The following is a 14,400-nucleotide window of genomic DNA, read 5'->3' as shown; positions in this document are numbered from 1 at the left end:
AATATGATGCACAAAATTCTACTACAAATAGGAGAACGTGGAGCAATATACAGGTATTGTAACTTTATTAAACATGTAAATAATTCAGATGGTTACACTTGGCATAGAACTCAGACGTAGGCTATGCTTTTTCCTTTATTACATAATGCTAATCACCAATTAATCAAAGCTATCATAAAACACTAACAAAAGTATTTTACACCATATGATTGCTTACTTGTAACAGAACTCCAAGTAAAAATGAATCATCTGATTTCATTCAAGATCATAATATGCTCTTATAAATTGTGAGTGATGGATATACGTTAACATCTTTAATATGCATGGACAAATTTATCCATCACCAGCCCTGGGTCAAAAAGACAATCTTCAGGTTGTCCTTCGTTCGTCATCTCAAGAACCTCTGCAAAGCACAAAATAAATGAAATAATTTCACATTAAATGTTTTACAATAAAAAGACTGTTCAAGGCATGACATTCATGACTAAAGTCAAAGTGTAAATGCCTCTACTTTACAATCTGCCTAAACAGATATTTCAAGGCATATTAACTAATAAAAGAATTTGCCATTCTGATTATACCAGCTATTAGGTAGGCAAAAAGTAACTCTATGCTGCAATTTTCTTCTTTAACTTTTTATTCATCAAAGAATCCTGAACAAAAGTATCACAGATTATAAAAAAATATCAACCAGCACAACTGTCTTAACATTGATAATAAATCAGCATATTAGAATGATTTCAGAAGGATTGTGTGACACTGAAGACTGAAGTAATGGCTTATGACAATTTAGCTTTGGATCATAGAAATAAATTATATTTTGAAAGTATAGTCAAATTGAAAACAATTATTTTAATTTGTACAAATATTTTACAATATTACACATTATATATATATATATATATATATATATATATATATATATATATATATATAGTTGCAATCGAAATTATTCAACCCCCACTGCAAATCAGGCTTATTGGCAAAATATACAGACTTTCAGCTGTTTGCAATGAACAAATCAAACAAAAGAAATTCAAATAGCTCAACAACAAATGTTTCAAGTGGTTTCCCCAAATTGAACTGAAAATGCAACTTTTTTAACTGCAGTTTCAAAATTATTTAATCCTTTAATAGAATCCCTCACAACACCACAAATCTGTGAAAAAGGTGTCTCAATCACACCCGATGCAACTTATCAAGGGCTTTGTTAGTTGCACCAAATGTGCTTGAGCTAGAACACACAAAATATCTGAACTGGCTAGGTTTGTTGAGTGTCACGTTTGAAATATGGAGACAATAATATTAGTCAAAAGAATGGTCCAAAAAGTTAAGAGAAGATTTCATCACCCTTCACAAACAAGGAACAGTATACAAAAAGTTAGCGAAAACATTAAATGTTCCTAGAGATACAGTTGGAAGCATAGTTCGCAAGTTCAAAGTTAAAGGAACAGTGGTTACACTACCTGGACGTAAGCCATTCAGCTTAATGTGAAGTACAAATTAATATTTAAGTTGTTAATTTGAAGTTAATGGAAACTTATCTCACCTCAGTCATTCTCCATTCAGCATTCGGTTATGACAGTAACACACGATAAAACTCATTTCAAGATCAATGTTCCCATAATTATACTTTATTTGTAGATAAAAGTGGGTCTATGGTTTTGCATAAAAGGACTTTATCTAGCTGGAGTGTATTATTTTTTAGCCAGCAGATTTTCTAATGATAGTGTATTATGTTCCATTTCCTGCAGCTTGTCCTTTAAATCATGTCTTTTATTTCTCTATATGCTAATCAGTTTTTGAGAACATTCAACTTTTTCTGGTTCATTACACTTATTGCACATCCCTGTTGGATGTTTATTGATTTATGCAAGTTTGTATTTAATCCTGTGTCCTATGCAAAGTCTAAAAAAAAATTATAAAAATAAATAAATTATTAAATACTACCTGGACGGGGCAGAAAAAGGCAGCTATCAACGCTGCAACCAGATTTCTGAGAAGACAGGTTCAGAAAACTCCTTGAGTGACTGCAAAAGACCTGCAGCAAGACTTGGTGGCAACAGGCACTGAGGTTTCAGCTTGCACAGTAAGGCTATGTTTACACGGAAACGATCTGAAGAGAAAACGCAAAAGTGGCGTTGCGTTATCACTTTTTACTCTGCGTTTAGATGAGCGTTATGGGGGGGAAATCTGCGTGCATATGGTGATGCAAAAGTGTGTGAAATTCGATGTAGTATGCACTCCAGGCGGCTAGGTGGCAATGTGAAGCACTGCCACACAACAACACCAAGTCCGCCGCCTGCGTACAACCTTCCTTCTAATTCTCTCCCTAATTGCACGAAATCAAAAGATGACGACGCGAACAGCAAAAAGACCCTTGTACGTTTATCAGAGCTGCTAGGGCAACTTGAAGGTCCGAAGTATGGAAATAATCCGACATGTTGGTTGTTATTTTCTTGTACTGGCGCATGCCAGTTTGAAGATGTGACGGTGTGAGCGTTTTTAAGATTTCCACTCTGGAGGGTGGTTTCACTTTTTTGGATTTTTAAGCCCCAAAAACGCCATCGCCGTGTAAACGAAAGGAACATCTGATAAAATATTTTTACGTTTTCACCCGCAAGCATTCTCATGTAAACAGGGCATTTAGCGCGTATGCCAGAAACGCATGCCAGAACTCCAAGACGTATACCACTACTGACCCAAGAGCACAAGAAAAGTCAGCTCCAATTTGCTCAAAATCATTTAAATAAGCCACAGAAATTTTGGGATTGTGTTCTGTGGAGCGATGAAACAAAACTGGAACTTTTCGGCCCTATGGATCAGCGGTGTGTCTGGAGGAGGAAGAATAAAGCATATGCTGAAAAGAACACACTGTCTACAGTTGAGCATGGTGGGGCTCGGTGATGCTCTGGGGCTGCGTTGCATCCTCTGGCACTGGAAACCTGCAGCGTGTGGAAGGCAAGATGGATTTAGATGGATCCAATAAGATGGATTTATTGAAGTCAGGAAATCCTAGGAGAAAACGTCATGACAACAGTGAGGAAGCTGAAGCTTGGGCGTCATTGGACCTTCCAACAGGTCAATGATCCCAAGCATACCTCAAATTCCACCAAGGCTTCGTTTCTAAAGAAGTCCTGGAAGATTCTACAGTGGCCATCACAGTCACTTGGCTTGAACCCCATAGAAAATCTCTTGTGGAATTTGAAGAAGGTGGTTGCAGCACGCAAACCCAAGAATATTACTGAACTGTAGGCCACTGCTCATGATGAGGAAGGGGCTAAGATCCCTTTAGAAACGCTGCCAGAAGCTGGTGTCTGGTTATACATCTCGTTTGCAGCAGGTCATAACAGCAAAAGGGAGTTCTACTAAGTAATAAAGATGCTTGCCATGAATGAGTTGAATAACTTTGAGACTGCAGAAGTCATTAAAAGTAGCATTTTCAGTTGAATTTGGGGAAACCACTTGAAACAATTGTTGTGTTGAGCTATTTCAATTACTTTTGTTTGATTTGTTCATTGCAAACAGCTGAAAGTCTGTAAATGTTGCCATTAAATATATTAAATATATTATATATATATATATATATATATATATAGAGAGAGAGAGAGAGAGAGAGAGAGAGAGAGAGAGAGAGAGAGAGAGAGAAAACATCTCACCTTCACCACAAAGGCCACCAGCGTAGCAAGCATAGCAACCTGTGCCATCTGACGCCACCGAGTCATATTTACTTGCTTTAAAAGAAAAACACGGGCCCAGCGTAACTTCTCCGTTGTATGGGGTGGGTAGCGCATCTGATTCAATCCCTCCATGTTCAGCTTCTTAATAAGACAGCTGCGAAGGTGACTCAGCTGATCAAAACCATATTTGCCATGGTAACGACCAGTTCCACTATTCCCTGTTACAATTTCAAATAAATCCATTGCCTGTGTCAATTTTTACAGCTGATTTAGACAACCCTGAAAATGAATAAAGATACTCACCAACCCCACCAAAAGGCAAATCACTTATGGTAAAATGGACCAAACAGTCATTGGCTAAGAGCGCTCCACTGGACGTCTCTGATATCATCTGTTTAATGACCTGTTAGAAAATTTTAAATTGTTTGTTTGCCGTTTTACAGGAGATAGAAATAATGCATCAATCTACCTACCTTCCTACTGGAAGAGAAAACGTAGAGTGCTAGTGGCTTTTCTCGTTCGTTGATGAACTGAATGGCTTCATTTAAGCCATTGACAGTGATGATGGGCAGAATTGGCCCAAATATCTCTTCCTGCATCACTTTGGATCCTGATGTCACATCCCTCAAAACAGTAGGAGCTGAAGCACACACATGGTCATGACAGCATAACATATTTCCTTAACTTCTGCTACATGGGTACATACCGATATAACATTCCGATTCATCACTGTCTCCTCCAATTGCCACTGTGCTACCCTCAATAAGTGCAATTATCCTCTTAAAATGCCGTTGATTAATAATCCGTCCATAGTCTGCAAAGCTCTTGGGGTCATGGGTATAAAACTCCTGTAAGTGAATAAATAAGACCGTAGTTTACGTTTACATGCAGCCAAATAATCCGTTAGTAATCAGACTGATGGATTGAGAATTGGAAGGAGTGGTTTAGACCTGAAATAATCTGATCAAAAGGTAAAAATTAAGCATGTAAACCCTTGTATAAGACCATTTTCTCAATCAGATTCAACTGTGCAGTGATGTGTGTTTACATACGTTTTTACATCTTACGAACGTGCAAATGTTTATTTACTCGTTTTATTTACTCGTACTTCGTTTTATGAATTGGTTGGTGGAGATTGAAGAAAAATGTGCTAAAAAAGCTCTTCTAATAAAAATGTCATCAAGGCAAAAATGTAAATTATGCTCACGGTAGCTCTGGTGAAATTATCACAACAGCTTTTTCCAGTTCTGAATGCTATCACTGGGCACTTCGCATGCGCTGTAGTTTTGTTTGAAATACATGTGATGCATATGTAAACGAATATGTGAATCAGAGTTTATCAAAGTTTAGGGCTCATTTAAACAACCTCGAGAATCTGATATCAGATTGGATTCCTTCAGACTGACAGAAATTTGTGTATGTAAACATACTGTACATAAGATTGACATAAGAGCAATACCATCTAAATACATACCTGGATGCATTTTTGGATCTCATTAATCACTTTGTCTTGGATACTGGATTCACAGAGGATGTAATCCGGTGCAATGCAGGTCTGACCACAGTTCATATACTTTCCCCAAGTAATGCGACTAATGGTGTAAGAACATTGCTGAATAAATTTGTTGATTATTCTAAATTAGTTATCACATATTATCACACCAAATATTATTGAGCTCACCTGGGCTTTTTCTAAACTACTATATTTAATTATTTAGCTTTGGTTTATATAATTCATGGCAAACTCACCGGCAGGCAATTCTGATGTCACAGTTCTTGTCAATATAACAAGGGCTTTTCCCACCCAGTTCTAGAGTCACTGGTGTGAGATGACGAGCTGCTGCTTCCATAACCAGTTTCCCCACAGTGCTGTTCCCAGTGTAGAAGATGTGGTCGAAACGCTGCTTTAGCAGCTCCTGGGTCTCTAAGACCCCTCCTGTCACCACTTTATACATCTCCTGAACACATTAATAGAGATAGTAGATGAATTAAAGGGATAGTTCACCCAAAAATGAAAATTAGCTCATGATTTACTCACCCTGAAGCCATCCCTAGGTGTATATGACATTCTTCTTTCAGACGAATACATTCTGAGTTATATTAAAAAATGTCCTGGCTTTTCCAAGCTTGATAATGAGAGTGAATGGCTGTTTGACTTTGGAAGTCAATTAAAGCGCATCCATTCATGATTCGAGTGCTCGACACGGAAATGCGGGGGTTAATAAAGGTCTTCTGAAGTGTAGCGATGCATTCGTGTAAGAAAAATATCCATATTTAAAACTTTATCGACTAAAACAACTAGCTTCCGAGACTTGAACTTGATGCGCAACGTAATGACGGGAATTGACGCCTCTCACGGTTCAAACAAACAGGGCTCGGCAACTACGTTCGTCATTACGTTGTGCGTCAAGTTCAAGTGTTACTCTTTTGGCGTTAATTGATGCATACGGCCGTCTGCTGGAAGCTAGTTATTTTAGTCGATAAAGTTTTAAATATGGATATTTTTCTTACACGCACGCATCGCTTCACTCCAGAAGACCTTTATTACCCCCGCAGATCCGTGACTTTAATCATGAATAGATGCGCTTTAATGGACTTCCAAAGTCAAACAGCCATTCATTCTCATTATCAAGCTTGGAAAAGCCAGGACATTTTTTAATATAACTCCGATTGTATTCGTCTGAAAGCCGAATGTCATATACACATAGGATGGCTTCAGGGTGAGTAAATCATTGGCTAATTTTCATTTTTGGGTGAACTATCCCTTTAAGCAAGTAAAATTAATTAGTCACTGAATGAAGCATTACAGGGTCCAGGTAGAGAGGCAGGAGCTCCATAACTTTAGCTGTGTGAGAGCTCACTTCTGATGGTTTCACCACTGCAGCATTGCCTACAGAATCAAACATTTCAGAGGCAGTTCTCAGATCCGACGAGAAAGAGAATATTAGTGAAAATCTCCAGACAGCATATGATAAGCTAATGACAATAGAAGAAAAACATTATTCCCCATTCAATATGACTACACAATATTAATAATAGAATCTATAGAGCTTTTATTATGGTGGAAACCTACAGGGAGACCTTAAAGCTTCTATAAAACTCCTCTCTTCTTGCATGGAATACATGTATTTTGAAAGTATTTGAAAACACAGTAATTTTTTTCCTCTGATTTACATAATTTATGTGGGTCTAAAAATACAGAAACCTGTATAAATGTGGAAAAATCACCAGCAGTTATTATATGACATTTGAATATTGTGTTGTAATTGGTCGTACTGACTAGTATTGACACTTCAATTATGCTTTTTGGACGTATTCCTTTAAATACATAGTAATAATCACATGACTCTGAAGATGATGTCAAAAAAAGTTGGATTTATGCTTACCTGCAGCAATGGCACCCACAAGGGGTTGCAGGGTAACTGCGATTGGATAGTTCCATGCCCCAATGATGAGCACGACACCAAGAGGTTCTGGCTGTATGTACACATCATCTGAGATGGTGAGAAGTGTTTTATTCACAGGACGAGGAGCTGCCCACTCAGCCAGATTGCTGACAGCCAGATTGATTTCTCCCTCCAAGCCAAGGATCTCAAACATCTGTGTTGCATTTTCACTCTATAAAAACACAGCCATTGTGTTCAATAAAAAGATTCATCCAAATAAAAAAAGCAGAGTTTGCAATTTTGATTCACCTTATAGAGGTCTTTTCTCAGGGCATTAGTAATGTCTGTTGCTCTTTCTGTAATGAATCGATTTAGGTTTTTAAGTTGTTTAATTCTGTACTCCAGTGGTTTAGACCCTCCAGTCAAGAAAGCCTTCCTGGCCTGCTGAACGGCCAGCTGTTCTCGAGACATTCTGGAAAGTCAGTCTAGTCTATGAGCAGAAATAATTCACAAAACAAAATTGAACAGGTTAAAAGCATTCTTTAAAAAATTGGGGGACAGAATAATGAAAAAAAGGAAAAAGTTTTAAAGCCCTTTTAAAACATTTGCACATTTATGACATTGTTTACATTAGGTATTCCTATTAAATTTACCTGAAAGATTTCAATGTTACGCCTGTTACTTTTGATAGCTGATGCCCAGGGTTGTATAGAATCATAGCTACAGTTTATAAGTTTGGGAAAGTTTAACATTACTCAAGTACAATACTTCACTTTTTAGGTTATCATTATTTAAAGAAAATAGGCTACTTAACAACTTAAACATTCATAGCACATTGAGCTGACTCTGAGGTAATTACCAGCCTTTGTCCACCAAATGCATTTAGAGTAATACACTGACAATAGAAGCCACAGGCAAGATTTTATAAGCAGAAATGTGTACACTGTACTTTTTTTGAAGCACTTAACGTTACATTAATTTTTCAGTTTATTTCAATTGTAATGTTGTCGCTAAATCGTCTTTTCTAACTGGATTTTCAAGGAGGAGGATCTATTTCGTAATTCCTGTAAGTGAGGTGGGTAACGTTAATTGTTTGCAGTGCTAGTTGTGATTTTGATCCACCACGATGACTCGAATCTTTTGAATCAGTTTTACCTCGGTTTTGTCAACTGCTGGGCATGACTTCACTTCCAGCAATAGAATAAACATGACAACAAATAGCCTAGCCTAGCCTTACATAATCAGCACGTTAAGAAAATGATGATTAAACATGTTAACCTGTTGCTTTACAAAGTTATGTGCATCATAGAGAAAATTCAAAAAAAAAAAAATAATAATAACAATAATGTAAAGCTAGGAAACACGAGTTCAAAAGCAATTAAATTTGATACGTTTTTACTGAGTTGGAAAATACGTTTATTCTTCTGTAAAGTTTTTGACACAACCAACACTGGAAGTTCTCTGTGCATTTTACATTCGTAATCTCTGACGACTGAACCGTAGGATAATTATTATCAGCAAGATTGTGCGATGCTAAAATTCCAGGGAATTCGAACTAATCTCTGAAATGTATAGATTACCTGAACGCTGAGACGTCAACATAAGATCACATCATCATTTTGCGTCGGGGTCATTGGGAGTCGCATCATGTAACACCAGAGCCCGTCTCACGGAGAGCCTTGGCACTTCCTATTACCCCCATTGTATATCATCTTGGTTGCAGTTCCATTAAAATTCTACTGGGGGTGATCGCGGGCGAGTGCAGAATGAATGGGAGTCTATGGAGCTACACGGCTAAATGTATCCCTTTCTCCTGCTTGTCGTTGAATCAATGTAGATTTTATTGTTGATTCCGCAAGTTCAATATAGATTATAGTCCAAAAGTCGAATGAACGAGTACTTATGTCCTTTCGATTTCTTACAGGTTAGGTCGTTGTTAAACACGCTAGCATTCTGCTATTATGTGACGTCATCACATTTTTGAACGGATTTTTAGAACAGATAAGTGATTTTAAAAATGCAATTTTCAGCTGAGTGTATTATCTTAGCCCCCCCTTTTGAAAACAACTTTCAAATTACTTGACAAAAAATTACATCCTGAGAAAAGTGGATTTATGGGGGTGAAACCCCATAGACTCCCATTCATTCTGCACTCGCCTGCGAGCGCCCCCGCATGGACACAGACGTGTTACTGCAGCCAGTCCATAAACCGGAAGTAACCAGACAGTGCCAATCATGGTGCTAATTCTCTTACACGCAATCAACAAACAAACTTCTCTGCGTTACCTGCAGAGGACCATGGAAGCTCAGAGAGCCCAATTCTCCCTGGGTCACATTCTTATCTTATCGTGTTTTGTGTGTGGCCCCAGATATAGGTATTATAAAGAGTATAATCGTTGCATTACACAAATTCCAAGGAACTGTACATGAGAAGCTATTGGACATCGGCCCGACGATCTCTGTAAAACAATTAAAATTATTTATTTATATCTACTAACTACAAACGTTTTTGATTTGTCCATCTACTTAGCCTGTCATTCAGCGCTGATAAAAGCAAAAGGACAGGCTGCTTACATTATGCATTCCACTCGCTAACTTCCCCCCATCTCTTTCCCTCGGATGTACGTCATTGCTTACGTTGCATGAGTGCCCACTACTGGCGGAACCTTTGCTGAATTTATCCACAAATGTAAAACTATGAACGTTACCCCCAATTTTTCTCGCTTTCAAAATTATGTTAAGATCTATATCAAAGCCTTATCTACCTCTTGTAACAAAAAGGCTACTATTTTTTTTTTTTTACTTTTGTTTGTGTTTATTTGTTTTTCTTTCTTTCTCTGAATTCAAATGTGATTTAATATCTATCAGTCCCTGAACCTCGGCTCTCTTTTCGGGCTTATGGATCTTCATTTTTGTATTCTGTAAGTAAATGTTTAATTAATAAAATAAAATAAATAAAATAATTGGAACGTGCTAGCCCTTGATCACTTAGAATCCACTATAGGGTTGATTTTTTATTATTATTTTTCACAGCCGTTTTTTAAATCCTATCACCAATGGTTGAAAGGACAGGAGTAAACACGGTCACTAGTAGGTTGTGATGGCTGTCAATCAAAATGTGGAGCGGTGATGCGTTCCATGTGTTCCCTGTCAGAAAACAAATGGATAATTCGGTAAATTACATTTTTAATTTAACAGAATTTATCAACTTAGGCTACCTGCTGTGTTTTTTTTATTCACATCCTTTCTAAAAAAAATATGAACGTTTTTGGTTTAATATATTCTTAATATAGATAAGACTGTCAATTATCTAAATTCATTTTGGTTTATATTTTATTTGTTCATTATTTTATTTTGTTGGATTTTAGTTGGACTTGGTCAGAAATGTTTCAAAAATAGTTATGATGCCTGCTGCCTTTGGTGATGTTGAATTAAAATGTCATGTAAAATAAAGACATGTTAGCCTATGTTACATTGTGATGTAATGCTGTTTTCTGGAAGGGATTAAAGAACAAATAATTTTTTATCAGCTGAAAAGCAGAATACAAATACAATGAATACAATACAAAGAATACAGAGGTTTTTATTAAGTTAGATAAACATTATATAACAGTTTAAGGTAACATGGTTGGTAACATGTCCCACTAGCCTGGATGCCAGCCCGAACCCCGCCCACAAAATGTTGTCCCACACAAACTTATAATCGTCCCACATTTGGTTTGTTTGATGGTGGTCACCCTAGTTATCATGTCATAGCTGATCATATTCCCGAAGGGCCAAAAATGCCGTTTGGAATTTACCCCCTGATTGCCATTCTACTTTTCGCTGGCTGTTATTGACGTTTCAGACACTGCACGCCATCACGCGCATTGTTACAGTTCTCTTTACGAAAAAACAATAGCGTCATGTTACATGTTTGGATAATTATTTTACAATATTTTTAAGGTCTGCTGTTATTGTGGCCCAATAATTTAGAAATATAATAATAATAAAACTATAAACTAATTAGACTTGCCCTTATAAGGAGACATGTTTTATCGACACCAACTTGGATGTATAATTGTCTGAGTAGATCTGTTTTGTAGACATTGTATAAGGGTAATATCATGTTTATTGTTTATTATTTGATTATTGTTTATCATGTGTTATTTATCATTGTTTTATAGGCATATTTAATTTGATATATTAATATATGGTAATAATAGTTTAGTCTCACAAATTAGCCTACCCTGCATTTTCCTATGATATAAAATGTATGGTATCAGTGCTATGTTAGTTGTGAGGGCAAATCATTTCTCATAGCAATGCCTTTCTGCTTTCAAATTAAATTATACAAAAACTATTTTGATCTAACATGATGCAAATATTAGCTTGTGATATTCAGCCTCTGCTATAGTTCAAGTTTCATCCCTATGGTATGTAAACTATAGAGATGATAGGCTACATAAAAACAAGAGCAGAAAATGCAGCAGAGTTGGATTAATTAAAGTCTAGCCAAAGCAAGCTGGTAATGAGGGACATCATGTCTGTGGATTATTGCAAATAAGTGAATAAATGGTGCTTGAACCTTAATACTGTACCTAGAGGTAGGCACGCATTCCCTTTAATAAAACTTATGGAAACTGACAACCACAATCATGCTGTTCACCAACGCTAAAGTGACCAGTGACACGTGAGAAGGGCTCATCCATGCCTGTTACAGCCTCAGCCCTTTTAGTTTGATGCCTCACATGCAAAAGGCATGTTGAGACATGTTCACTGTCACTCAGCATGTGATAAGCCAGCAAAGCTAAAATGTATGATTTACAGTATTATTATCTTGCACTCGAAAATTCTGGAGATACTGCAATGCAAAAAGGAATTTGTCACTCATTATTTTTTGTCTTGTTTTCCGATACAAATGTCTAAACATTCTTATATCAAGATGCATTACTTGAGAAGCAAAATGAGATAAGATATTAAGTCTTGTCTGAAAAAAAGTGAGTGTATGCTTAAAATAAGAAAACATGTCAATGGTGTAAGAAAAATTAATTCAATAGTTTTTAGATATTTTTCTTGTTTTAAGCATGAATGGCAACACTTTAGATCCATTTGTTAACCATTAGTTAACACAAACTAACAATGAAAAATACGTTTAAATTAATTATTAATCTTAATGTTAATTTCAACAGTATACCAACATTTCATATACATTATTAAAATTAAAAATTGTGTTTGTTAAGATTATTTAATGGACCTCAGCTAACATGAGCTATGAACAGTTGTATTTTGTTAACTAACCTTTAAAAAGATGAATAAATACTGTAACAAATCTATTGATTGCTAGTTAATGTTAGTTGATGCATTAAAGGGGTTCACTCAAAAAAGCAAATTCTGTCATCATTTTCTCACCCTCAAATTGTTCCAAACCTGTATGAATTTCTTTCTTCTGCTGAACACTAAAGAAGATATATTGAAGAAAATGGGTAACTTCCATATATAGAGTGTAAAAAAACACTATGGAAGTCAATGTGTTTGGTTACCCACATTCAACTGTTTGGTTACCCACATTCTTCAAAATATCTTATTTTGCATTAAAAGAAAATCATACAGGTTTAAGGGTGAGTAAACAATGACAGAATTTGCATTTTTGGTTGAACAAGGGATAGTTCAACCAAAAATTTAAATTTTTTGTTTACTTAACCTTAAAATTGTTAATAATAACCTGTATTTTTTTTCAATGTTAACTAATAGGACCTTATTGTATAAAGACTTACACCTCATAAAGATATTCGAATAAATATTTTAAATAGAAAACAAGACAAAAAATATTTTTGCAGAGTTTTACCACCTGAGGATGCCAGTGAGCTCTTTATTGTCCAAGGTAAATATCTTTAGCTTTATATTGTTCATACAGGTCGCCGCCGCCAGAGGGAGCACCAAGCGCTGTCATGTTTGTTTTGTAGCCTACCATTAAAGATAAATTAGCTCTAGAGCCTAGCAACAAACTAACTTTGTAATTATCAGTCATATTCAACAAACATTTCAAGTGCGTATTTTTCTTTGCCATATGATTTATATTTCCCTTTAATCTTTCTTTCTTTCTTTCTTTCTTTCTTTCTTTCTTTCTTTCTTTCTTTCTTTCTTTCTTTCTTTCTTTCTTTCTTCCTTATTCTGGTGGAAAATTAACACCGTTCCATTTTTTTTCTTTTTACATCGTCCTTAAAATATTCTTCTCATTTGTATGCTCTGATTTCTTGCAGAGCTCAGGCTTTGTTTTGGTGAGCTAACGGGACTATCCTTCGCGGCGGAAGACGACACACTCGCGTGCGCGGAGGAACACAATATGACAGCCTTCTCCTGTAAGAGCTCTGTGTCATTGTAATGCAGCAAAGCAAGCTGTGATGACGGACAACTTCTCCAAACGAACTGAAGATAAACCTTAAACTCCCCTCACCTAACGGATCTTGCTTTTAACATCTTTTCCTGCGTTTCTTAAAAGTGAAGCGCTGATGTTTTCCTCCATTGTCCCGCGAAATCGAAAGCAGGACAGAGGGGTGAACTGAAGAAAGGGTGTACACAGCTATATGGATCTAAAGAAGAGCACAATATCGTTGAAGAAGAAAGGCATTAAACGGAACAGTTATTTTGTGAACTGACCTATTATTCAGGCGATACTGCTGGTCTTAAATGTAAAATCGATGTCGTAACACATCTAGATATTATTTATTGCGATTTGTCTGCTAAATTGTAATTGTACAAATCTGCTAAAGTTACATTGTAAATGCAAATCTCTGGCTGTCATTCGAGCCAGCTCGCGATGGGCAACTCAATGACCCACCGCGCCGTTATTGAGCTAACGAGGCACAATAAAAGGGAGAGGGGGTTTGCAACCCCTTTCTTTGCTTTTAAACTGAACTGACATCATGTAGCTCGAGAGGTTTGAGTTTGATTTATAGCCATTTCATCAAGCTATTTTGCGAAATGGCTTGTTAACTGGGCCAGAGAGTGACAGCGAAACATCCTGCGCATCTATATGAAACTTCACATTTAGCTATTCCTTTGTTTTTTATTCGTACTTAAGACAGACAGTTGTTAGTCAACTCTTAAGTGTACTAAATCGTCCTTCGCATTGATAATTTGGGGATGACAGGATTCTTGAACAGACTGTCGTCTGGACTAACGAGATTTTGAAGAACTTGACAACCTCTCCATCACAAGCTGTAGTGTAAGTTATCACAGTAGGACACTTGCCAAAAAATGGAGACGGTGGGAGACTTTGAATACAGCCGAAAAGATCTCGTCGGACACGGAGCCTTTGCGGTCGTCTTCAAGGGAAGACATAAAAAGGTAAA

The 14,400-nt window shown here is 36.6% G+C and overlaps 2 protein-coding genes across 4 annotated transcripts in view; one reads left to right on the top strand and one right to left on the bottom strand.

The window, feature by feature from the left end:
- Positions 1–48: 48 nt before the first annotated feature.
- On the bottom strand, positions 49–8,776 carry aldh3a2a (aldehyde dehydrogenase 3 family, member A2a). Its single transcript, XM_077208582.1, has 11 exons — positions 8,647–8,776; positions 7,376–7,556; positions 7,067–7,298; positions 6,488–6,570; positions 5,430–5,638; positions 5,155–5,272; positions 4,387–4,528; positions 4,154–4,320; positions 3,984–4,083; positions 3,660–3,898; positions 49–403 (listed from the first exon to the last, which is right to left on the bottom strand). The coding sequence occupies exons 2-11, from the start codon at positions 7,535–7,537 to the stop codon at positions 389–391; spliced, it is 1,467 nt and encodes a 488-aa protein (XP_077064697.1). The 5' UTR covers positions 7,538–7,556; positions 8,647–8,776; the 3' UTR covers positions 49–388.
- Positions 8,777–13,342: 4,566 nt separating this feature from the next.
- The window catches only part of ulk2 (unc-51 like autophagy activating kinase 2), a 36,321-nt gene continuing 35,263 nt past the window's right edge, over positions 13,343–14,400 (top strand). The window contains exon 1 of one of the 3 annotated variants that reach the window (XM_077208577.1): positions 13,343–14,395. In XM_077208577.1, coding sequence (XP_077064692.1) covers positions 14,306–14,395 — 90 coding nt within the window. In that variant the 5' untranslated portion in view covers positions 13,343–14,305. The remainder of the gene's footprint in view (positions 14,396–14,400) is intronic. The other 2 variants (XM_077208579.1, XM_077208578.1) reach the window with 2 other exon arrangements.

The sequence above is a fragment of the Siphateles boraxobius genome, unplaced genomic scaffold (genome assembly GCF_051911475.1).
Source record: "Siphateles boraxobius isolate OS27281-9 unplaced genomic scaffold, OSU_SipBor_1 6, whole genome shotgun sequence".
NCBI classification, from domain to species: domain Eukaryota; kingdom Metazoa; phylum Chordata; class Actinopteri; order Cypriniformes; family Leuciscidae; genus Siphateles; species Siphateles boraxobius.
The sequence above is the reverse complement of the archived record's forward strand: the minus strand, read 5'-3'. Positions and strand labels throughout refer to the sequence as shown.

What these genes read in the sequence shown, in the direction of transcription:
- aldh3a2a (XM_077208582.1), bottom strand. Translation starts at nt 7,537, where the DNA reads ATGTCTCGAGAACAGCTGGCCGTTCAGCAGGCCAGGAAGGCTTTCTTG. An exon ending in TGAATCGGAATGTTATATCG is followed by an intron (nt 4,321 to 4,386) that starts GTATGTACCCAT and finishes TGTGTGCTTCAG; the next exon opens with CTCCTACTGTTTTGAGGGAT. An exon ending in TTTTCTCTTCCAGTAGGAAG is followed by an intron (nt 4,084 to 4,153) that starts GTAGGTAGATTG and finishes ATTTTCTAACAG; the next exon opens with GTCATTAAACAGATGATATC.